Source organism: Lycorma delicatula, chromosome 1 (assembly GCF_047948215.1).
Source record: "Lycorma delicatula isolate Av1 chromosome 1, ASM4794821v1, whole genome shotgun sequence".
Taxonomy (NCBI): Eukaryota; Metazoa; Arthropoda; class Insecta; order Hemiptera; family Fulgoridae; genus Lycorma; species Lycorma delicatula.
The window spans coordinates 235,637,976-235,665,757 of record NC_134455.1 but is presented as its reverse complement, the minus strand read 5'-3'; the positions used below and the strand labels follow the sequence as shown (position 1 = coordinate 235,665,757).

General features: G+C 31.0%; 1 protein-coding gene across 1 annotated transcript in view; it reads left to right on the top strand.

Annotated features, from left to right (window-relative positions):
- Positions 1-27,782, top strand: part of LOC142318264 (synaptotagmin-15-like) — a 215,954-nt gene that overhangs the window by 105,552 nt on the left and 82,620 nt on the right. The window contains exons 6-7 of the mRNA XM_075354830.1: positions 8,272-8,365; positions 20,609-20,773. Coding sequence (XP_075210945.1) covers positions 8,272-8,365; positions 20,609-20,773 — 259 coding nt within the window. The remainder of the gene's footprint in view (positions 1-8,271; positions 8,366-20,608; positions 20,774-27,782) is intronic.

The window sequence follows — 27,782 nt, the reverse complement described above, 5'->3', positions numbered from 1 at the left end:
TTGGGTACCCAATCTTCCACTAGCTCGGCTTAACAGGGGCTCCTCTTATAGTTAAGTCTGGAGTTGAAATGTGAGAGGCTAAGAGGATTCTCTTGTATGAATCCTTATTTTAAGTGTTCTGCTGATTTGTACTTACGCATCACATTCCCATTTGCCGGAGTCGAGACTCCCCCCACCCGGGTCAATTCCCAGGGCCAGGGGCCCTGGAAATTGACAATATATATCGCCTGCCTCAATCATTGATAAAAATTCTTTACTGCACTGCGTTGGCTTGACTCCCAATAAAAAGTTTATTTTTATTAAAGGAGGGGTGAATGTGGTGAAGATAGAATATTAAAATTTTTGCCTCCTATTTTCTGGTCAAATTCTTTCGAAATGGCAGCTACAATTTACCATAAAAATTAAATGGCCTTCAAGAAAAATGGTAGAAAAAACTTTGATTTCCAAAAATATTGACGTATTTTCTAAAATATGAAAAATTAAAAATACAGGGAATGAGAAACGCTCATTATTTAAAAATAATGAAAAAATTCAATAACTTAATAGTGTGTGATATAATAAAAATAAATGAATAACAAAAACAGAAAAACCGAGCTGTTTTATTTTAAAAATTACGTTTATTTTGAAAAGAAATATTTTGTTATCTACTTACATAATCTTTTTACAAATGAAATGAACTGTTTTTTCTTTTTAATTTTGAATAGTTTCATAGAACTGTAAAGCTAAATAAAATTTTATGAAAATAAAAAATTAAGAGAGAAAACAATTTCAGAGGGTATTCTCCGTATCTGAATTAAAGATTACATAAACACTAGTTCTGTTTCTTTTCATTTGAGACAAGTTAATGTTTTGATATTTTGGACTAGTTGAACAGAAAGTATTTTTTCTGGTTTGCTCCTGGGACTTGATGTGATGATTACTGCAAAAAATGGATGCAGTAAATTTCTGTAGGGGGTTGTTCTATTTAGTAGCTTTTCTTGGCTTGGTTCATCTAAAGATATTAGAAGCAATTTGAACTACATATCCCACTTATTTTACCCTTTTATAAGTTAAGAAATCCACAGCAAAACAACTCCCATGAGAGAGGTTGGAGTGAATTACGAACAAATGCCGCTTTAAGAAATATCCGACTAGTAATCTTTTTACAGCTAGTCAATAGAACGGTATTTTGTTTTTAAAAGCAGTACTGTGTTTTTTCTGTGAATTTCCAATGTATAGGATTATAGTAATATCAAAAAATATTACACCGCTATTTAGGAATTTTTCGGTAGTCTTTTAAAAATTACAAAAGGATTTCCAAAATATTATATTTTTTTCTTCCTGAATTTCTTAAAACTCTACCATCTTAGGCTTGGCTTTAATTATAAAAACCTGTACTTAATATATTGATTCACTGTTTCGTAAAACTACGTACTTAGCAGATTTTTGTGTGAGTTATAGCATTTATTTTGAAAATGTGCGTTAAAATTTGCACATATAACTAGCGTAAAATTTTGTATGGAACAGTAAATGAGAAATCGTCAAATAGTCAAACTTAAAAATGTGTCGAGGGTATTTATAATTTTCAAATATAAATCTTAGAAACAAAATTTTGTTTTGAATAGTTTAAGCACATAATAAACAAAAATACCAATAAAAATTAATAAGAATACATTACAATGTTATAACAAAATGTATTACAAATCACGCTTCAAGAACATAGTGCATGGAATTATAAGAATTACGCAACTAACTTATTGAAACATAATATATTTTGAAGAGATCTTCTAGAATATATTGTACGGAGTTATATAACAAACTTGATATTTTAAATAAATAACTTCATAATATATTCAGGACTAGTATAACGAAGCAGGGTAACGTATTTCTTCCAATTAAGAAAAACAAGAGAAAATAATAATGAAAAGAACTAAAGAAACGAGTCGGGTACTGGTTCTGCATGGAATGGAATGGAATGCAAAGTTGGCGGGAGTTTATTACTCCCTACTTTATCGCAGAACCTGGACATAGTCCCTTGCTGCTGGATGATTCTAATCGGGCTTGGTTTTTAAAAGGGTTATTTTATATCTCGGATCTAATTTTTCAATTTTTGTGTATTATTATTTTAGTGAATTTAAGATGGATTTAATTGCATTCCAATCCGTTGTTGAACCAGCGTTATCGAACCCATTTCATGGGCCGACCGCGGAAGGCTAGGCTTATAAAGCCTGTCCTCCGACGTAATTCCCCTTCAGACCGTCCACTGAAGTCCTTTCGGTGCTAACGCTTAATAGGCTAGCAGGAATACGCCACAACGGGGCACTAGCTATAAGGAGGGAGCAATGCGTCCCCTTTTCCGGAGGAGTCGCAATTGCTGGTTTATTTTATCTTACTGTAAGTTTTGAAAAGGAGAGGTTGTGTAGAAGCTCTTCATCCGCTTCTGGTATGGCTGCCCTTCAGGACGCATCTCAGCTGGGCTCTGTTCCGGACTCCAGTCCGTGATGTTGAGACGAGTGGTGGGTCTTCCTTCTTCTTCATCTTCTTCTTCTCCCTCTTCTTCTTTCGAAGACCTCTTCGTTCTTCTTTGGCCTGCACTTTCCAAGAATTGGTAGTAACCGAAGTTACATACCATTAACCTTGGAATTCCCGAGACCCCGAAGGGCTGAACGGGGGAAAGTGCAGGTTTCTTCGTTCTTCCGTGCTGTCAGTGGCTGCTGGGCAGGTGGCTGCTGGGCTTGTGACTGCTGGGCTGATGGCTGCTGGGCTCGTTCCCTCTTTCTTCTTTCTTGAAAGGAAAGGAAGGTAATAGGGAACTTACAAATGGTGATACCTATTCGCGATCGCGGTTTTGGGGTGGCGATTTTCTTAGAAGAAGTAAACAGAAATTATTCACTCCACGTAATTATTAACCTTCAGACACACGTGTGTCTGAGAAGGGGTTGGGGGGACCGCGTGGCCACAGTGAAGAAACCATTTGTCTTTGTGGTGGCCGTTGGCATTTGCAACAAAAGAAGCAGAACACACACACACGAAAAAAAAAAAAAAACATTTAATTTTTACTTTTCTTTGGACTGGCAGGATGAGAGGACGGAAAGGCCGATTCCCAAGACGGCACGACGAGTCGTTCCACATCCACGTTTCTCCCGTTTCTGAAACAAGAGAAACAGAACAAAACACACGCGGAAAAAAAAAAAAAAAAAAAATTAAAAATTTTGACCGCGTTTTTGTTTTTATGCGCGACTTACCGTATTTGACTTCTTCAGACTATATAACGCGCGGAAATTAAGCACTCGTGACCCCGGAAACGCCTCTGACGCGCTATTCCGTTTATGGCTCATGCGATATGGAGGCCCCTAAGCCTGGTTTGTCGATTCTCGGCTCCCGCACCGCACCATCACGGTGGTTCGTCCAGTACGGCGTGAGGCCGCTTCCTTACAACTGTCGGGGTTGGGTCCTCTCGGCAAATGTCCCGAAGATGACTGTGTTCGGACACAGCCGCTCTCCCGAACAGTCTGCGCGCCTGCGCCACCCCCACCTCGGACACGGATTGAAATCTCGCATCAGATCGGAGAGTGGCGTTCCTGACGAACCACGGAGCTCCAAAGATCGTCCGCAACGCGATGTTTTGGACGGCCTCGATCTTCTTTTGAAGCGAGGAGCTCAACACTGCCCCCCATGCCGGGTAAGCATATGTTAGAATCGGCAGTACGTACAGCCGAAAAATGAGAAGCTTAGTTGCCAGTGGGTACGGGCTGGCACTGTTCAGCACTGGGTATAGCGAGGCTCTGGCGGCCTTAGCCCTCCGGGTCGCATAATTTACATGTTCGCCGAAGTTAAGCCGCCTGTCCAACACCACCCCCAGGTACTTAACTGTTTTCTCAAAAGGGATTTTCTCCCCTGAGATTTCCAGCTCTCTGGTCGGTTTTCGTGTCTTGCATGTGAACATCACGGCCACCGATTTTTCACCGTTGACCCTGATTCTCCACATGTCGAGCCACGGTTCCACTAAGTCCAGCTGCCTTTGGAGCCTCCGGACCGCGTAATCCACATTTGCGGATTCGTAGAAATATGCCGTGTCGTCTGCGTAAAGGGCCGTTTTGACCCCTTCCGACAGCGGCATATCGTTCACGTACAAAGTGTACAAGAACGGGGAAAGTACTGCTCCTTGGGGAACCCCAGCGGCTATTTCTCTGGTAGAGGAAATCGTTTCCCCTACTCATTCATAAAGTGTAGGGTAGTTCTTTTATAAACTGTAAAATTAATATTACTTGCAAAAATTGGATTGTATGGACCTTAGACATTTCTATTGTTATCTTATTATTCATTCAATATTAGCTTCTAGCTGTTATTATAAATTAGTTATTGTAAATTGAACTATACTCTGGTTTTTATAATTTAACTGTCAATTAACAAATTTTGTCCTCTTTATTTGAATTACTATTCTGTATGTTATTTATATTTATTTGAAATATTTTATTATTTTTTTTCTGAATTTTTATGGGCATTGACTGCTAAGGTCATTAGCCCTCGTCACAATCTTTAAAAAAACTACTGTCACCATCTGTATCGTCATATGTAAGGGTGTAAAGGGCCCTTACATTTTATTTAAAAGCACAAACTACACAAAACATGTAAGACATAAAAAACAAGGACAATCACAAACACTTACGTGGTGTAAAGGGCCCCGATATTAAAATTTGAGATAAGGTTTCAAAAGACCATGAAATTAAAATTTCAACATATCAATACCATTTCTTTCTTTCTTTATATATATATATATATATATAAACTACCGCTTAGAGTATCTTTTACCTCAGCTTTAAACTTTCATTTTATAGACTTTTAAGAAGTCCACTAGCGTGTAGAAATGCAACTATATTTTCTTCATTTCCATTATCCAGATCAGCACTAATATTATTTGTAAGACGGAACCTCTTTCTGAGGTCCTCATATATGGTACACTCTTCTATTAGATGCTTGATTATCAGTGTTTTATTACAAACACCGCACATTGGTCTCACTTCGCCGGTTAACAAATATAAATTTGTTAATCGCGTGTGACCGATTCTAAGTCTGGTCACAGCTACTTGTTCACGGCGAGTCAACTTAAAGCCGCTTTTCCATTTATATGGAGAAGTTTTAACTGAGTTTAATTTTGTATTTAAACTCCTCCATTCAGCATTCTTAAGTGAGACATTTCATTCTCTAAACTGACACTACTCGACAAAGAATAACAATAACAATCAAGAACACGGAAGTTTGGTAATTTAAGAAACCACCTAATAAAAACAAGCATATTGTCCTTGACTCCCCTCTCTTTAAGGGCGTTTAGAATACCACGTCTTCAGGTGGTGTTGTACGCCTTCCTGATCTCAAAGAAGATAGCGACGAGGCGCTGGCGGAGCATGAAAAAATTTTGAGTAGCTGGATCTATTGACAATAGATGATTAATGGAAGATCATCCTTGGCGGAAACCACACTGTTCTGGAGATAGAAGGGCATGCTTTTCTCCATTAAAACCATATTAAGGAGGCGTTGGTTGTGGTATATTAATACTTTATAAGCCTGTAAATTCTCCATTCTCTCCATCACTTTGCATAAAATGTTTGTGAAAGAGATAGAGCAGTAGTCTGAGGGGCAAGCTTTCTCTTTACCAGGTTTCACTGGCTTCCGACCAGATCAGTGGGAAGACTTATGCGAAGAACAAATCATTATAAATACACAATAAATATTTTAGCAACGAATTTTGTGAGAGCATACTGAGACAAAACCTGTCATGTCCAGGGGAGGTTTCATGTGGGTTTTTTTAGTGCATGTGACAACTTACTGAATGTAAAGAAAACATTTATTTCTCCGACTAAATTACCAACGTTTAATGATACTATTTCCATCTTTATCTTATACTTCTGAAATTTGTTAGTATGTAATGGAAGTGAGAGACACCAAACGAAACTAATTTGCCAAGTTAGTTACAACTTCAGTAGATGACGTAAGAAGTTCTCCATCGTGAAAAAGTCGATAATAAATTTTTCTGTATTCGCAAACTGCACGAGGCTTGCTCCATACATTAGATGTGCGAGTGGTGTGTGAGATAGTTCTACGTTATTCGTCCATGACGTCTAAGAATACCCGATACATACCGCTCTAGCCTTACAGAACACATTAAAATGCTCATTTGTTGGTCTGCGGTTAAATTTACGCAGTGCCTGCCATCATTTCCTAATTGAGGTTTGGCAATCATCATTACACAAAGGAACGGAAAGATGTCTAGGGGTTTTCAGGTATTATGGAATGTACCTACGAGCATTCTCGAGTACCAGAGAGGTAAAAGAGGTAAATTGATCAAGGGCGCTATTACTATCGCCATACTGTGGTAAGAAGACTTCATGATAATTTGCACTTTCAACAATCCATCTCCGTGCTTTTTTTTACCATGCGGTCGTCACAAAAGCAATAATAACTGGCCTACGATAAGTTCCGTAAGAGTCATCACACAAAAATCAATTTAGATGAGTGAATACATATAAACGTGCATGATCTATCATTTCAGACAGAGGTCAAAGTCATGTCTCATTCTGTTTATGATATTTTCTCAGAACAGATTGATGAGCTTTATGAAATATGGTGAGTATTAAGGCCTTTTACTACTAATAATGGAGGTGGGATTTGGAGGAGGAGATTTTGTATAGTTAAAGCATTCAACTCGGAGTTCAGTGACAGATATAGATTGCTGATATACAATTTGAGAGACAAAGATTTTTATGGCGACAGCAGAGGATGATGGTAGCTAGTGATATCTTTGCAGTTGACACCTCGTCCGCATTATGAGAAATTGTCATTTAAAAATCACTTTCAAATACTTCACGAAGAAGGTCTGTAGTGCCTTCTTTAGTATTCGACGTGTAGTCAATCCCGATTGGAGTTTAAATTTCAAAACCATGAGTATCCTATATAAGGGCGTCTGAGAAGCTATTATGCTATATACGGTGCCCATATGGGCGGGAAGGCTGAAATTTAAAAGCTATTGGGAGACATTATTAAGGGTTCAACGCTTTATCTTATTAACGGTAACGGATGATTATCGTATGATTTCACGGAAGGCGATCTTGGTGATCGCAGGCGTGAAACCGATAGATCTGATTGCGTCCAAGAGGTAACAACGTTACTTTGCCAAGGAGTCAGGACAGTTGACTTCAGAAAAAAATTCAGGAGATAAAAGAACATGGTAACACCTTATGTCAGGTCTGATGGGAGGAGACAGAAGGTGGGGGCTATACGCATGATCTTATTCCAAATGTTGTTGGTCTGCGGAACGCCTCTTGGGTATACCCTAATAAATACGTGACAATTTCAGAAGTTCCGCCTGGCGGACTCGGGTGTGTGTTCGCAGTGCGGATAATTGGACTATGTAATTCAATGTATTTTATCTGTGTTGAAAATACGAATTGATGGGCACGGAGAACATTTTTCGGCTGGACATTATCGGGTCAACACTCGATCTATGTGTTAACTGGAAGAGTCAGACCGAATGGATGATTTTATTATCATTTACTTGCTGAAAGAGAGAATTGTCTAAGGGATTTAGCAGTCCGCCTGGATTTTCTTGTTTTGTTTTGTTTTACTTTTGTTATATTTGGTTCGTTAGTTCTTAGTTGTTGTTATTTTTGTATTATCTAATTGTTTTGTTTTATTTTATGTTCTTCTTCATGTTATCTATGTTATCTATTGTCTATTGTGTGTCAAACTCAATTAACCTATTACGGGACAGTAGGAGAGGTGGATCAGAAAATAAGTTACACCCTTGCCGTGTTCTTGAACTGAAAAAAAAATATTAATGTCTTTTGGTGGCAGCACTTCCCAGCAGTAATTCTGTCCGACAGTCAGTACGTATGTAGTGCTGTTATTAATATGGCGTGTTCTCTTTGTACTTAGATTATATTTCTGAAACATAGTTACGATATATTAATAAATTACTAAAAAATATTGAGAAATACAAATCCACCTTACCAGCAAATTAGTTTTGACTTTTCGAGATTTTTTTTTTGAATCAGTCACGACTGCTTTATATTTTAATTCTTTAACTTTATTTTATGATGATATTTTAATCTCCTAACGATGGTATAAGGACTGAAAGATCTCAAAAAATTAAAATTAATCTGCTGGTAAGTTGGATTTGCACTTTTTAATAATTTTTAACAACTTAGATTATACATTATAAAAATAAATAGGATTCATATTTGTTGATTATGTCTTATATTTTTACAGAATTAAACAGTAAATCCATATTTTTAGGTTGTGCTTGATGCCAAATGGTAGGCGATATCAACAATCTCGTCAAAAGAAGAAAACATGCAATCCATTCTATGACGAAATATTCATCTTTCAGGTACATATTCCAAATCTTATTTTTTAATTTAAATTTATTTTACTGCTAACGTTTACAATGCAACACGGATGTGAACAAAACGATCAGATGTAACAACTTGGTTAGCTTAGGTTGAAAAAAAGTTCCACCCACCCAGGAACGTGAAATAATAATTACAGATAAAAATATTGGTGCGGGTCGGAGTAAAATAGGAAATAAAATAATTAGTAAAAAATAAAAATAAAAACCGACTTCAAAAAAGAATAGTATTAAAAGTTACAAATAATTATATTTTTATTTATTAACTAAAGTAAAACTATTAGAACGAATAACTATTTTTGTAGTCGGTGCCAGCCACCACAAATTAAACATTAAGTTACGTAAAGTTAGTACCTCAATCGACCGCTAGGCGGCTAAACGGGATTCCCACATTTAAATTGGCATCTCAAGAGCATATAAGAGAAAGTTTCTCATGATCATACCTCATCTTGAGTTCGCTAACGCATATATACTTGGTGATAATATATGTACCTAAGCATATATAAAGTATTGTTATATCATATTTTGCAAGTTGTATTTTAATGTATTATATTTTTTTAGATCTCATTTTATTCTCGTAAAACTTCTATTGTCAATTTACTAAGGAACAGTTTTTCGATTGAGAAAAAAATTACCATAATCTGTATACTTACATCGCAGATATTGCGTAACATACATTAAAAAAAAAAAAAAAAATCAAATTGATAACTTCCTCATTTTAGAAACTAAAAGAACAGAGTTAATTGTTTTTGAATTTACTATTTTGTAAGCAGTAGTAAATAAACTTAAAAAACTGAAACCTAATTTCTGCTTGACAACACATCATACAAACATATAATCATATTGTAGGGTTAATATTATTTGGCATGTTTATTTAATTTGGTCCACTATCAAAATTTAAAAGTGATAGGTCATGCTGTTAAGCAAAACCAATTTGCAGAAATTTCATGAAGCCAGTGAAGAACTTCAAATGAACTGTGAAGTGATACTAAATATTTAGCAGCTGATGGTAATTTGCAAAAACCTGACCACACTTCTACTGTGATATTATTACACATATCGAAAATAGTATTGTTTAAAAATTTCTACTTAAAAAGGGTATGCAAATGTATGAAAAAGTCTGGATGTCATTACTACGATGTCAAGGGAGGCATGGGAACTGACATTTTTTAGAGTAAAATATTCTGAAAATTTTAAAGTAACATAACAGAATTGCTTAAGAGAAGAATACGTCAAACTGTACAAAGCTGATATAGAAGTTTTTTTACAACATAAATTATAAAATAAAAAGAAAATTGAATGAGCTGAACAATTGCAAGAGTGATTGGTGTTCGTACATGTACAATGAAATTTTACAATGTAACAAATTGGTGTATTTATGTATAATCAACGAATGATCAATTTCTTTGTTTAAGAACTTAAACGTAGAAAAAGATTAAAAAAAACCATCAATACACTATCAAATAAATGAATGTAAACGTAGAAAAAGATTTGAAAAACCATCAATACAGTATCCCATAAAATAAGACTTCAGTTCTAGGTTGATTTATTGATAATGCGTTATGAATCAACAAACATATCTCTGTACTGTAGATACAGACATTTTCATTTCAAAGATCGTACTCAATTTACTCAAAATTGTAACCAAAATCAAATAATGACGTTTAAAGATTGCTTTAATTTAAAGCTCATATCTTAATTTTTAAGATATGAGTGATATAAGAGAAATTAGCAGACCGATATAAATTTTCGTAACGCCTATCGGAATTTAATATTTTAAAACCTTGGCAGAAAACTAGTCTTTAGATACGATCAGATTGATATTCTAATTTTTTTTTAATCTTTAGTGTGATTAAAAATCCATAAAAATTTACATTTTCGGAATTAATACTTTTACATTTAAATAGTACACATAGGAGAACAGATTTTCACTAATTCTTCCAAAATTATGTTGAATAGATATAATTCCACTGTAAATTTAGCCTTTCGTATTGTTTACCTAGTTTGCTACTTGCTACATGTTTATATCCCTTGAAAAATGACATATAACATAGAAAACTAAACACAGGAAATAAAATCTACAATAAAATACTTTTATTTGTGGAAGTGTTAGGAGCATACTATGGACTAAGCAAATAGTTGCAAGTTACACAAATAGTACACATCCCTTAATAAAAATTTATTTTTATTTTCTTAGATTTTTGGTGAATCATTAAATTTGTATTCCTTGGATAAAATGAGAAAGTAGCTTATCATATATCAAAATTTAAAAATTAAACTTATATTTAACTTTTTAGTAGAATAGTTAAACAAGGAGGTAACTCTAATTCTGTTATTGAACGCAATTCACAATACATGCCAGTGTTTTGTTCCTAAGTTAATTAAAAAAATCTCTGAGTTCTGATACAAATTGCCATTAACGTAGAATATTTTTTCCTATCATTTATGTTGTTTATCTGTGTGTACATTTTATAAATTAAGGATGTCAAAAATGTTCCTGTAAATGTGGATGTTTTGAGCTTTCTGATGTTTTCTTTGAGGGGAAATTAAATTAATGTTTTCCTAAAGATAACATGCCATGAGGGAGAACTTATTAAAAACAATTTTTAAAGAATTAGTGTTTGTACGGCTATGAAGCTATCGTTTTTTATTCATTGAAATTTCATTTGAAATAAAAGAATATTTTTTCTTGTCTTGATAATGTTATAACAACAAATACTTTAATAAATGTTTAATAGATAAATTGTTGCATGAAGTGTTTTAGACAATAACCAAATTTTTGGTTGGTATGTTTTTGACAATAAATGTTTTTAGATATGATTGTCTATTTAATAAAATTATAATTTCTCAACCTTTAGAACCTACTTGATTAATTAATTTATTTGCTGCTATGATATCGGATATGCATTTTCCGCAATGCTTTAATGAGGAAGATTATGTCATTTCAAATTTACATGAAAAATATGACCGAAACTTGCTAGAAGTTGAATGAGTTTAATCGGGGTCTTGCACCTCGAGGTCTTGCACCTGGTGTCGTAATATTAGATAATGGTTTGTACCCTTTGTTATGTTATTGTTATTAATTTAATTTTTCATTTAAATTAATATATTTCATTTGAAAAAAAATTGTTGTTTAAATTAAATTTATACAAATTTTACAATGAATAAAATAGAAATATATATAATACAGATAAAAGAATAAAACCGACAAAAACATATACCGAAAAAACTAGTAAAAATATTTCTTAATACTCGTAGATTAATTACGTTGTTAATGGTATTTATTCATTTGTTTTCACCTAAATAAAAGTCATGCAAGGATAAAAACAAATAAAAATACTTAATTTATGGAGCTTTGCTAGTTTTATACATTAGATTTTATTATTTTTTTAAAAAAAAGATAAAATTAAATAAAGTTTCCTGTGATTACATGTAATAAAGTAAAGAAAGTAATGGAAAACTCTTTTGATGTAGTTGAACAGAATAAAGGTTAAAACATGTTTACTTTATCATAACGTAGAAAGCCCTTTGGTGCCAAATAAACCTTAAATTTACTGTCTGAAAAATAAATATAAAACGTGAAATAGGTCATACGAGACAGTATAATTTCTCATTATTAATTTATCATTCGTTTCAGTAAATATTCTTCTGTACTATAAATAATTTTTTAAAGATTTAATAATTATGCTGTTTTTGTTCAGTAATAAAATCATACGTAGATATACTATGTTCAGAATCAAATAAATATTTTTATTTAGCTTAACCACTGAAAATTATTTTGATAAAATTGGCTTCCTAACACAATATCACATTTACGAGAGATGAACAAAATCATTTGTGTTCTTATTTTGATAAGAAGTAAAAAATAAATTTTACAGAATAATATATTTTCCTCGAAGATCTCTCATAATCAAAGCTTATCGTGTTAAAAAAGTGACACTTTGTTGAAGATAAAAAAACCACTTTTTCTCTCGTCACAGTCGTAGATTATGTACTATTTCATATTATCGTATCTGATTCTTTTAAGCTATCAAAAGCTATTTCCTTCATAATACATATGTAAAGATTTCAGATTTCGTTCTAAAATGAAATGTTAGAACTAAATGCAAACAATGTAACAACTTTTAATGTTAAGGATCTTTCATCAAAAAGGAAGATAGATTTTTGAATAACTGCAGAATATAAAACTCATTTTAAACTGTACACATATCCAATCACATGTCACACTCCAGTTATCACAAAAACATATTGATTAATATAAAAAGAATAAATATCTGTTATTGTAAGGTGAATGGTTATTTTCTGAAAACTTAATAATATTAATATATTAGCAGAGAATATAGTTGTTTATTACATAACGTTGTAAATTTACATTTTCAGCCAAATGGATCAGCCGACTTTATAAAACACTATTTGAAACCGGCATTTATTAAACATTCTTTTGTTATTTAGTTTCAGCAGCCTCATAATGGTTTTACTGAAACTGTAAGTTATAACCTTAGTGTAATGACTAGTATTTAACCTCAAATAAATTTTGCTCTTTTTTGACTTTCAAGTTTTTTCATATCCGAATATCTTTGAAATCTTAAAGTTATTTTAATGTACATAATTAATTAAATTTAGTATACGTAGCATTTAATTTTTTCTTTCCTAAACTACGTATAAGGTAAACGTTAAACGTTCAATCGGTGAATTAAAAAGAAAGTTGGAAAAGTTCCAATTTACACTATTGGTAATAATACAGATTTTCTGCTCTAACAACGTTTCATGTAGAACCCATAATTCCAGCAACAGCTTATCTTCTGTCATCTTTGTTTCATCGGAAAATAGGAAGTAGGCAACTTTACTAGCAAACCATTATTCTGTTTACATATTAAAATATTCGTTGACATATTGATAGTACAGCATTTTCTATGTTAACAATTCCTGTTAAAGGCGGTTGTCTTTAACAGGTTATATTTGTTTTTAATATGGGCTATCTGAATAAATAGAAGCTTTGATTTAAAATTTATCTTAAAAATTTTCTCGTACTTTTATTTACTGATGTTATTGAATACATGTTTTCAATCACGTTGATGGGAAGAAAATCTGAAATAGGAAAAAATATATAATTATTTTTTCTTAAATATAAAAAAAATAATTGAAAAAGTATTCATATTATATATATTTTAATGAAAAAATAAATTCTTAAAGAAAAGGACAATACGTAAAAAAAATTCGTAGTTTTTTTTATTGATGAGAAGACAGAGCGTCAGCTCTTGTTACAGGAATAATTTCTTTTATGAAACTTGAATACTTTAATTAAAATACCGTATTTATTCGAGTACTCCCCGCACTTTTTTTCTTAGAATTGGAGAGAAAAAATAACGGTGCGGGGCTTACTTGAAACATAGCCTTTAGCTAGGATAATTTATGTAAAGTAAACGTTTTCTTAGAAGTTCCTAAATTCAATATCATAAATATAGTTACATTAGGCTTTCGTTTATCATTACCGGATGCTGCTTATACAGAATACATTCTTAATTATTAACATCCTGTTCATATTATCGAAAGGAACGAAGTTACGGTATTTTTATAAAACTGATTAATTCTGTATAGGCTGCATCCGGTTCTAATGACCCTACAGTTACAATATCGGTTACCTACCTCGTCTTGTCTATTCACCATAGACATTGTACTATTTGTATATGTGGACGGTTAGTGCATTATATCTGTTTAGTTCATCTTGTAAAGTTTAATACGATGATTTATTTTAATTACGGCATTAAAATGAGTACAAAAGGACAGCGTCTACGATCTTTTAAAGTAAATGGCAAACTGCGGGTTATAGAAGAAGCTGAAAAAATTGGAAATGGAGCGGCAGGAAAAAAAATTGACGTAGATGAAAGCTGCATTCGAGACTGGCGTAAGAAGAAACAATTTCTGGTGAAAGGCACTGGTAATGGTGAAAGGGCTTTTCGTGGCTTAAAACCAAAATACACAGACATAGAAAACAATTGTATGACTTTGTTATGGAAAAAAAGAAATGCGGTTATGCTGTCACGACAGAAATGTGTCATCATAACCTCGTGAAATCGCTAAATCATTGAATAAAGTTGATTTTAAAGCAAGCCGTGGATGGATAACACGATTTTTTGCACGAAATGATTTGTCAATAAGACGAAAGAGGACCATTTCTCAACGACTTCCAGACGCTTATGAACAAAAAATATTACATTTTCACAAATACATAATAAATCTTAGAAAAGATAAAGTCTATTTGCCTTCTCAAACAGGAAACGGTTATCAAACCCCCGTATATTTTAAAATGCCATAACAATGACAAAACCGTAAACAAAAAGGTGAAAAAAGTGTTACGATTCGCACTGGTGATAATGAAAAACAAAGGTGTAATGTTATGCTTTGCATTACTTCTGATGGATCAAAATTAACTGTACATTGTTTTTAAAAGAAAAACTTTTCCTACCGTACAGGTAAATGGCATTATTATCAGAGCACAAGAATCAGGTTGGATGGACCGAATTTAATTTTAGTTTGGATCACGTGTGTATGGCAAAAACGATCAAGAGATTTACTTAATAAAAAAAATTCAGGTATGGGGATAATGGATAGTTATCGGGGGTATACGACTGATAAAGTGAAAGACATTTTAAAAAAGGTTATGACAGACAAAGTAATAATTCCAGGCGGATTGACATCTCTATTGCAACCACTAGATGTCTGCATTAATAAACCGTTCAAATCTGTACTAAAACAGCTGTACAGTAAATGGATGGCTGATGAAAATTTCTTTCTCACGCTTACAGGAAGAATCAAACGCCCAGATTTTAACCAGATTTGTGTTTGAATTAAAGATGTTTGGGAAGGTATTTCCACGGAATTAGTAAGAAAAAGTTTAAAAAAATGCGGAATATCTAATGAACTTGATGGTAGTGAAGACGATCACCTTTGGCAGAGCGACGTGGAGACTACCAGTAGCTCTTCTACAGACATTGACAGTGACAGGGATTAATTAAAAATAAAATCCCATATTAAAAAGTGTATTGAAATGATCCTTTTCAACATATACTTTCTTTTCGTTTTACTGGCCTACTGATTCTGAACTAAACTAATACTTACGGTAATTAATTATTAATGTATTATTAATATTGTAATTTAAATGAACGAATTAGATGCTTTACTTTCTGAGTATTTTCGTATTTTTTTATCATATCTGTTGCACTTTAAAATACCGGTATATACTTGATTTTTTTTTAGATTTTTCGGTTCGGAAAATCGAGGTGCGGGGCTTATTCGGGGGCGGGGGGTTCTCGAATAAATACGGTAATTTTATTGTTTCAAGATCGAATTAAAAAACCGTTCTCTTAAATGTTTTCTTTCTTAACAATCTTAAGTATCAACATTTTCAATATAAACTAATGTACAAATAATATGATCATTTAATGAATGAAAATATATTTAAATATTTATTTATGAATCAACAATTTTCACCCATTTAGTACACAAATAAAAATAAATTGCTGTTAATAGTAACGTTTCTTTCTAGTGTGTTACTAAAGACTTAATTTTGAGAAACAAATTCAAAAATGTTTTATCTTATATCTTTAAACTTATTAATCCATCTATGAAAAAGAGTTAAGAAAGGAGATTAAACCAGAAGTATAATGTAACTATGAAATATAAAGATGAAGCTAAATATAGTTAGTTATTCTTTAAATAAAAAAAGAAGAAAAAAAGTAGTCAAATAAAGTAATATTATTTATAAACTTTCTTTTTTAATTACTTTATTCTCTATGTTCGAAGATTTTCAAAAGGTAAAAGACCATTCTTCAAAGGAAAGGCTAGAACTTATTATTTATTGAGTATCTGTTCTTTTCTGTTAGAAAGTAATAACAAGACTGAAACGTAAGTAGCTAGTTCATACGGTATATTTAATTATTCATAACATTCTCTGCTTCGTTCTTTCTTCAGATTTCTTCCTTACTTTATTTATTTTTTAAAATTTTTATGATTTTTCCCTTTTGATTTTTTATCTGAAAACACATTTTACTTATTTAAATTATTCTTGGGACCTACTTCTTTCAATTCAATATTTTACCGGAAATTAACTTGTTTTTATATTGTTACTTCATAATAATTATTATGAAACAGGACAATGTGTTTCGAATCAAAATAGTTTCTTTAACTGTGAAATGTTATTTTTAAATGATTGATCTTTTGCAGTAGGTTTGTAGCATTACTACCCTAGTAAAAAACTTATTGAAATCATAATTATCCTTCACAAGCAATACCTTATCTCCAGTTACTTGAGATAAAAACTATTAAACAATTACCGACTAAAAGTATTATACAAAGGCTGATACCGTTAAATAACAAATCGTAATTCTGTCTCTCAATTCCTTGTCCCAAAACTCGCAGGAATCTGTGATAAAGATTTTTCAAAATTCCAAATGCTATAAGACATTTGGAGTTTTGAAAAAAACGAAATATTTGGATATCGGTATAAATCTATGATTTAAAAATTATTAATGAAAAGGAAAACGTATACATTAACTATAATAAGAAATATATTGAACAACGATTGCAATGCTGTATGACGTAGTATAGTTTGGGTTTTGATTGTTACAACAAATGCGTCATAAAATCAAAAAAATAAATAATAAAAATATCTTTTATAACTATGCCTTGTTTTTCATCATGAACAGGCATTTTTAGGTCATTTGTCAGTGTTTTTATCTGCTATTTTCGCTCATTTGAGCAGATTATCAACATTTCAATTTACATCTAAATTTTGCACCTTACGTAAAAGTAACGGAGTTTTCAAAATTTGCTTAAACATATATTTCCATGAATAACCAGCATAATGTTTTTGTTCAAGTATATACAATTTTGTGAAAAAAAATTGTATTCTAAAAGAAAAAACTACAACGCAATTTTAAGGTAAGGTTTAAACGAAACCAAACATTCAGAATGTATAAAAAAAGCAATAAAGAACAAGATGATGTATCAACATTATTTAAGAGAGTATTTAATGTATTTCCATTCAGCATAACATCATGTAAATAATTCACGTCAAAAAAGTTGATAACCGTCTTATAGTGTCACAGCCGTCTATCGAATTAAGTATTGATTGAACATCGTGCATTTCGTTCATTTTTCCAACCTAACCCATTCGTAGACTGATGAATATATAGACATACGTTGCCTTACACTATTAAAAGTTCAGAAAGATTTATGTTTATAAATTTAATCCAAATATATACTTGTAAAAGAATATTTTTTTAAATACATTGTTAGCCATGTGAAATACATCCAAGCATTAATATTAAAAAATTCACAGAACCTTTTCTGATGGGAAATTTTCCCCATTATTTTGGGAAAAAGTGGTCTGAAACGCAAAATACAACTGACAGTTACAATAATGTCTTTTTGTTAAAAAAAAATCAATAAACATTTATCATTTGTCTTGTTTACATATCGGTTTCAATAGTACTTGCAGATTATACGCAATAATTTTTTTAGGTTAATGATAGACATTCTATTTTACAACTAAAATAACAAATAAATAAAGCCTACCTTAAACTTTATTATTTACTGATTTTCTAAAATTTGTGTTTTTGTCCGTTATTTTAACGCGAACTCTAATACTGTACGATTCACAGTCGTCATCTTAAAAATAAAGAAATTGATTGAAAAAATATTTAAATCATCGTTGATTTTCCTCTTCAAATTGAGTACAGTAAAAAAATGTTTCTTAAACTCAAAATAACATATTACATAAACCAGAAGAGATGCTTTAGCGTAAACTTCATAAACATTTTTCTTAATTAAACAAATAATAAAGTAATACATTAGAAATTTACAATACCATTTAAATCCGAAAAATACATAACGGATTCCAATTAATTAATCAATTAAACAGATATAAACATTTCAGTTGAAAATCCAGTGCAAATTTAAACACATACGCACAAAAACACTCACAAAATCTTAGATGCCTGTTTTTTTATTTTTTCAAGGTCTTTGTGTATTAATGAAATTTATTTAATATTCTATTGATAATTTACAATAATTCAAACAGAGAGATTTGCTAAACGTTATTGAAATAATTTGGATAGCAAATAAGTGATTTAAAAAAAAAGATATATTTAAGTAATACTATAAAACATGTAGTTTTAACATCATTTATAGAATAACGTAAAATTAATACAAACAACTGTCGTATTAAGCAAAACCTATCAAAAGCTAAAACCATCTAAATTTCCTGCTCAGATTGCTATTTTAGTTTCCGGTTGGAAATTATGGGTATACATTGAGTCATATATGCGTATTATATTAATTTGTAAATATAATATATTTATTATATTTTGTACTCATTCATATTTGTTATCATATTTTCATTTGTTTTTTTTTATTTACATTTTATATACCAATTTTTCTGACAATGATTGTTTAACGTAAAAATGGCCATTAAATTTTAATTTTAATTTTTTAAGTCAAATATTTGCATTAATTATTTTTTGATGTTTACTTGTTTTTCAACTTACTGCCGTAATTTATTGGTTTTTTCGGTAAGGGTTACTTACAAGTCCTATTTTGAATCGTTGAATTTTATTATTTAAAATAAAAATAAAGGTTTTCTTTTTTAGGAAGTTGTAGTTTACATTTACTAAAATTAAAATTACAATTCAGTATTAAATTTATAAGGACTTTTAGTTATTGTTTTGGTATTCAACTATTAAAATTCTATTTCAATATTATTTTAAATAATTTTAAAGATAGCACTATAATTTTACATTTCAATTATTTAATACATTGTTAATAAAACAGATTATATTCATTTTCATTTGATTATAATTAGGATCTTAATTAATATTAACTCTTTAAATATGTAAGAAAGACTAAAGCAGAACAATATGTTAGTTAAGTTATATACAATAATAATAAGACAAGGCTACGAGTCTACAGAATTCTTTAAATAATAAAGAAGAAATTCATATGATTTCATATTTGGAAAAAATTATTTATATATGTTACTTTTTTCAAAAGTGGCGATCTTTATTGCAACAGTTTTTTACAGTTTACTTTTTATTGAGAAATATTACCTGGATGGAACAAACTAGAATCAATTGAGACATTACACATTAAAACTGTAGTTTCAATGTGTAATGTCTTCACGTGTTGTAATTCTTCATTATAGATTCAAAAACAGGACTTCAGTTATCGACGACAGTAAAGTTACTGCTACAAATTACCTTGAATATTTTCTTCAAAGTTAATTAGACGTACAAAGTCTGACGGCTTTCTTCTGCTATGTTTCTCTTCCCATATTCTTCACTTTACCACAGTAACCTTTATAGTGTTGTTTAGGTGATCTCAGTATTTTATTTGGGTACTCCATTATATTGAGTACTGTATCATTTAGAATATTTAAGTAGAATCATAGGCTTTATATAATTTGCCAAATAAGAAAAATAGTTCACTTTTGCCACATGAGGGCTGAAAACAAGGACGATGAACTGGTGGTTTTTTATTTTTTCCTATCTTCGTCAACCTTTAAATATAATGCTGTAGTAAATATTAGGAAATGCTGGCGATCGAGAAAGACTGCTGAATAATCAAACAATTTATTTCATCTATTTGTTTATTTGTGTATTCCCTCTTCTTTAGGGATTTTTCTCAACTTACCCTATTTCTTCTTTCTATTAAAAAGAAGACTTATTTTTATAATCTTTTTGTTGTTTGTTCTATGAAATTCTCACCTCTTAATCATCTATCTTCAATTGAATTGTTTATTTTTTTTAATGACATATTCTTGTTAAGAAAGCGTTTTATTTTATCTTTACCTTCTACCAACAGTTTATCTCATACTGTTCTGTAATTCAAAGTAAAATTTTACTTTGAATTGAACATTAAATGTTTTAATATTATAATTTCAAATTTCAGCCTTAAAATATCTCTATTTATTATTTTTTAAAAGAATGCTTTTCTATGTTTTTTTTAAAAATTCAATGTCATTTATTTTTTTTACTTCAGAAATAACCTGAAATCCAGTTACGCTTTCCGAGGGTTAGACAAATTTTATATTCAATGAAAGATGCAGAGTTTTACCAGGATTTGAACCCGGACAATGAATGTTTTGTTATTTTGACGTCCAATATCTGATAAAATAAAACAGTGTTGATACTAACAATTTTAGTTAAATACTTCCATTTTTTATATCAGGTAAATCCAAAAGAGCTTGTGGACCACATATTGAAAATGAGTGTTATTGACACCGGTAGAGGTAAGAGACGTTCTGTTATTGGGCATGCAAGCTTTCATCTAAAGCAACTGGTGGACCAAAATATAGCTGGCGATTTAACGCATCATAAGATGGACCTTGAAAAGGTAAGATAATTAATTTTACACATAATTAGTACACACATACTTGCTTACTGAAAAATTTACAATTTAAAAGCTGTGCAAATGCTAAATTTAAACGCTACATATATATAAGTATGTGTTATGATCTATTAAATAAGATTGCTTTTTTTCTAATTTCCTTAGTTACTACACAGTAAGCTACTAGATGCTAACAGTCACGTTAAAAAAAAGGAGAAATTTTTAAATGTATCCATTCGAAAATTGTTCTAATGATGTTACATTGGGAAGCTACCTTATTTTTAAAAAATCGTCCAAGTATAGTATTCATATTACCTTAAAATGAATAAAATATTACGTATAAACGTTGAATTAAAATAATTTAAGTCAACAGAATTATTATTTTGTTTCATTAAATTACAACCCGATCTTACTAAAGCAATGCAGTAAACTACATTTTTGTTTATTCTAATGAGTAATTATTATCTATCCTTCATTTACAAATAAATGAATTTTATTTTAATTAAATTTATTTATTAGTTACAAATAGATACTTTTTTTCTGTAATTACGTTACATATCAATTTCAAAATGAATATATGAAAAATATCAGGTCACTGAATAATACTTGAAAGAGATTCCTACTTACATTATGTCCGGTCCAACCTTACTATCCATTTTCCTAATATATCAAATCTTGACATTTTTCATCAAAGTCAGCTTAGAATTTCCCAGTTTTCATGCATATTAAGATTAAGACCGTGCTTTAAAAATTGCTTTTTCATATTTATCTATATATACCGTAGTATTATTTTCTTTCGTTTTAACTGAACTTCACAAAATACGTATTAAGCCTGAAAGCGAAGTCGATATTTATTTTTGAAAAAAGCTCTTCTTGTAACTCACTGCATTTTATTTAAATAGGAAACCTATTTTTTCTGGTAATTCAATACTAAATATGTATTAAATAAACAAATATGTAAATAATAAGGTCAATATATTTTATTTTATTAAACGTCACCTAAAATTTTATTATTAAAAATTTGACGAAGCCATTGGAATTAGTGAACCGTTAATTTTTACTAAATGTTTTTTCTTAATTTCTTCAATGAATTACAGATTTAGAAAGTGACGATCATCATTCTTTTTCACAACGAATCTGTTCAGTAATACTTATGTATATATATTTTTTTTAAAGATTTTTATAATTCTGTTAAGATAACTTTAGCAGAAATCTTTTTAACATCATTATTTATAACAGAATTTAAGAAAATGTTTTAATTTTTTTTAACTAAGTGATTTTCAACACTAGTCTCATCATCAGTTTAAAATTAGATTTTTTTTTTAAATTTAATAAATTAAAAAAAAAAACTAATTTAAAGTATACCAAGGTAAATTAAAAAATAAATTGTAATAAGAAAAAACGAATCTTTTGTTAAAGAAGTATTAAAGAAGTTATAACAATTACACCTGTTGATTCCTTTATCTAAACGTGTGTGAAGTACATGGCTACTTAGACTTCGATTTCAGATTCTGGACCTGTACCGTCTATAGGAAGGAGTATATTGTCATGGTGATAATAATATTGTCACTACCGTCATGCTGATGAAAACACGAAAAGAGATTTAATAGTTCGATGATAACTTTCAAAATCTTAGTAAATACAAACTTCAATTAAGCGATACGTTTCATCTATACACATCAAATTAAATGCAGGATTCGTTTAATAAATTTTTATTTCTTACCTCTTGTAATACCTAAACATATAGATCAGTAAAATAAGTTATAAATATAAAGATTAGAAAAAAGGATATTTTTTTCTTTAAATCATTCTTGCTCCTGGACAAAGTGTTATATAACAGTTGGTTATATATTTGAAGAATCTTTTTAACAGCTACTAATCGCAAAGAATAATGCTTATGCTGTATTATATAACAGGAAAAAATTCTAGTTTTAAAACCACTTAGATCATCAGTATGTATATATAAAATCTTATTACCCAGTTTGATTTTATTAAAATAATTTATGCACAAAATGCTTTATAAAATATTAAAATGAAAGTTATTAAACATGTAATAAATATAAAAGTACCTGGGTTTTAATTCATTGTTTAACTTGTTTGTTCAAGATAATATTGAACTTGCATCGTGCAACATAAAAAGCTATTCTAATATGGACTATGCTGTAACAAAATTTGTCTCGGGTGATATATGTTTTGATTACATCTACAATTACCACGTGTTATATTATTAACCTTTTGGAACCAATTATTTTGGTGTAGGTGATGCAAAGTATAATGACTTTTCCGTTTTACGAGTAGTAAATCATAAGTGTTAAAATGCCGTTAAAAAAATTACGAAAATAATATTCTCCATATCAACAACAATGGTATCTTCATGTTTACATATAAAAGGATAGCGATCACATTGACTGAAGGAGGAAGTGAAATAAACTACAATTTTATTATTTTTATGTGTCATACGTATTAAAGATACAAAATAGTTTAATTATTACGTAAAATAATTAATAGCAGTTGAATCGGATGAAGATTTTCTTAACAGAAAAAACATCATTAAATGGAAGACGACTTTAGTTTTCATCTTTGAAATTAAACTAACAAAAACCGCAAGACGTATTCATTACTTACCCTAAAAAAATTTATTCAATAATGTAAAATAGAATGAAATATAGGGAAGAAATTTAGCGAAAGAAACATTACTCACAGTGAAGTTGAGAATCTGATAGTTTTAGTAGAAGTCAAAAAAAAGAAAAAGTAATGCAGAGAACCAATACGACGTTAATTGATTGATGTATCAAGGATGTAACAATGAAAGAGTAGAAGAAAATTTTAAAATCGAATTATAAATATACACGTAAGGTATTAATAATCGCTAATGATATCGTTTTTATGGCTAAAACATTGAATGCATTACAAAACGTAATCAAGAGAAGTAAAAACGAGTAAAGGGAATAATTAAATAAGACAGTAAGTTAAATACTAACGCAGAAGGACGTACAATTCGACACACTTCAGATTTTTTTACACACAGTAAAATTATCTGAGTTGCATAAGAACATTTCTGGACGGTGTTTTTTGATTTAGATGATCGGAACTGTTGGACGAAATTTTTGTGGATCTGCTATTTCGAGTATTGGATAACGAACTAACTTTTTACTTAGTATTTTATTACGTCGACCTTATTGCCTATGGCAATAAAGCCTGCATTGGAATGGCTGCTTGAGTTACAAGATTCGACAGGCTAATAGAAGTAAATAAGGACTTAAAGAATTTTTCCACTGCGATTCAGGCGAGTTAAAATTTTTTCTAAGTGCTTAGACATAAGGGGAATTACCTTTTTCACAGTATCTCTTTCCAAAAATCTCCAAAATCCCCCGGTTCTGGGAAAATCGAGTCCTTACCCATCAGTAGACCACCCACAAATTTTTGTTTGATTTTTGGGGGGATACAAATCCTTGACCCCCTGAAAATGTTTTATTGGATTTTCGGGGAGATATATTTTATCCCCTCCCCAACCCTCTCGATAATCATTGTAATACCTCTCTCTGGGCCACCTCCCAGCACAGGTCCGTAGCTCGTCTACTTCGGTTGGAGTTAAATTGCAGGAACCTCATTTTGTAGTCGGACACCCCCTAGCTCGGTGGTCTTTCATACGTAGCGCGCATTCTTTTGCTCCTTCGCAATGCTCCAGTCTGTGCCCCGGCCGTCCACAATTGAAACAAGGATTTGTCCAATCCGGACCCAAGCACTGCAACGGCAAGTGTCTCGCTCCCCAACACCCGAAAATCTGTCTTCAACTTCTCTGATATAGGCGCGGCAGTGGACCCACCCTATCTTAATTCGTTCGACCGTCAACCTCTTCGCCGCACGTTGGCTTGTGATAACTGTGGCAATTTTAGTTTGGCCATACGCTGGGCGCACCGACGTGATCCTAAAAACCTCTGCATCTGCTACTACTTTCGCCACTGCAGACTGTATTTCTTGGTCGAAGGTCTCGGAATCGATGTCCTGACGTGGACAACTGCCCTCCTACCTCCCCTTGATTTATAATCAACGGTCGCTTTACTCTGCAGAGTGCTATTCAACTCATCCGCATTTTGCGCCCCTTTGACTCTGATACAAAGCTCCTCGTTAACTCCTTTCCTTACTGAAAAAACCTCACCGGCCTTCTCCTGATACAGTCTCCTTCATCTTTCGTAACAAGTCGGCATAGGTCTTCCCGGCCGCTTTTACCACAATCGTGCGGCTTTCAACAACTGCCGGAGTGGACCTCGCGATCCCCGGTGCCGGAGTTCGCTGGGCACCTGTGGCCTGCGGGTGGGATGACAGGACCCTGACCTGAATACATTATTTCTTTTGGTTTTAACGATCACCTGACTGATCTGGTAATTTTTTCTCCTACTAATTTCTTAGCGTCAATAGACAATTTACATACATTATTTTCAGTGAACCGTTTCATATGTTTTTTTTTAATAATGTTTCTTGTTTTTGTTCTGTAAACTCCTTATACAATCATATTTTGTAACCAGGAACCCTCATTAAGGGATTCTTCATTTAATCTTATCAAAGGAATAACATAGCTGTTATTTTGTAAGATTCTTTTACAAACTTCGTTTTTCTACAATTCGTTTTAAAACCTGTTTTATTGGTTAGCTACGAACCCACCAAATTTTCAACCTTTCATCATGTTGAAATGTTTTCAACATTTTGAACCCTACTCATCGTCTTCTAATCTCTGCTACTGCTTGTGATTCACTGCCATAACGCACTGCACACTGCAAGCAAATATTTTTACAATTTATGTCTTATTCCTTATATTATTATGTTCTCACATCATGTGTTGTTTCTCAACACTATTTTTATGTCATGTAATGTTCTTTGTTTCATCATAATTACATTCATATTGAGTTTCTGATCAGGAATGAATCTCATAGCACAAAGATGAAACTCTTTTCTACGTGGAACTAAAATAAGTTTGACGAATTACTTGCATCTTAAAGTATCAGTTTACTCACCCTCAAAATATTATTTTCGTTTCTTTACTACAAATAATTTATTCAGATTAACAGCGTAGAGGATCATACGCTTGTCTCACCTTTTCTACAGTAACAGCTTACCTCATTTTCCACTTTTAATTGCAGTAACCTGTTTTGGTGTACGTATGGATTACACTTCAATTTTTATATAAAAGTTTAAATTCTAAACATTAGACTCTACTCTCCCTTTAATTGCTTTTACGAGTTGTGTCATGAACATAGCTTTGATTTAAATCAACCTGCGTTTTAAAATTAAATGAGCGCTGTCATTTCTTCTTTATATTCTTATGATTTTTCTGAAACCAAATTAATTTTCATCTTCGTGTTTGGGAACTTTCATCCTCTTATTCTAATTTTATACAAATAATCTCAGTTATTAATAGAAACAATCATATTAGATTATATTGAAGCTTATAATGCAATATTTATTAAATTTACCTGCTGCAGCTTTCTTCGGAGTGGAAACATTACTTAACACTTTATTGAAACTTAAAGAGATATTTCCAACATTATAAATTACGCATGTGATCTGTAAACAAATTTACCCACAGTAATCCATGTGGTATATATCTAATTCCTACAGACTTATTCTTGCTAAAATGTTTTAGGCGCTGTGAAATTTAGGTCGTAGTCTCTTAAAATCACCATTAGTTTCTTTCATCTCTGGCTTTTAACACAGTTTTTCTTCTTTATTTATTTCTGCTGTATATTCCTGTCACCCATCCGCTCTTTTTTTATCTCATAATTACGGAATTTCATCTGGATCTCTAGCATTATTACATTGTGGCTACATCTACCCAAAATTTTCTCTAATTTTAATATGATTTCTAAACCAACATTTCTATTTCTTCAGTTATTTTTTTTCTATACTACTATATTTTTTCTTCAACCTGTTTTCTTTTACTTCTGTTTTGCACTTTCTGTTTATATCATTTAGTACGTCGATCTGTCTTAATTATTATTATGTTTATACGTTTTTCTTCCACGCACTTGTATTCTGATGTACTTCTCGTTATTAAACATTTCAGTCATCTTTTACCGTTCTTGTTAAATTCCACCCTAAAAATTCATTTTCTTAATTTTTTCGTTTTCTCTTTTTAATTTAACTGGATTTTTTCTTTTTCTTTTTATACCTTATCATTGATCTTACAAGATTCCTTTTTTAAATTCAACCGACATTAATTGTTTTGTTCTGGATAGGGTCAGTTTCCATTCCTTGGTAAGTACCAAGCAATTACAGCCCATAATTATTAATTTTTTTTTTATATCACAAAATAGTTTATTATCTGAGGTACTTATTCATTATTATTTCTTCTTCTGCATTCCCATTGTATTATTATGTGTTCGATTTTTTCTGCAAATATTAAAAATGAGGAATATTGCATGAATTTAAAGATTTACAATTTAATGAAAGTGGAAAAACATATCGGATTCAGTTTCCATATTGTTTCCGTGTGATTATATTAATCCTATCTTTTTTTTAAATGGGATAAACACATGTCAGTATTGTTATTAATAAAAGTTGATAATCAGCAGCGACATTATAATACTTGCTATGATGAAAGTTTTATTTTTATTTTTTATAACATTCAAAATATATATATATATATAGCCAAAGTTATAAAAAAGAAAAAAAGCAGCATATTTTTTATTACAATTACATTCTGTTTATCAATTAAGTTTATTATTTTTAGAAAAACTTACCTAAAGAACAACAAAAATTAAAAAAGTATTACTAAAATATCAATGTTACTATATAAAGATAAATATATTTGACTTGAAAATTAATTTAGGGACATTTAAATATCTCAAAGTTTTAAAGTTAATTGGAAGGCAGGAATATGTACTTATCTGTAACCTACAAAAAGAACTGATTTTAAAAACTAATTAATTTTATTTTTATTCGATGAAATATATTTAATTTAATTTATATTTTTTTTTAAAATCCTCCTATTGATAAAAAAGCACAGAGAAGTATTTAC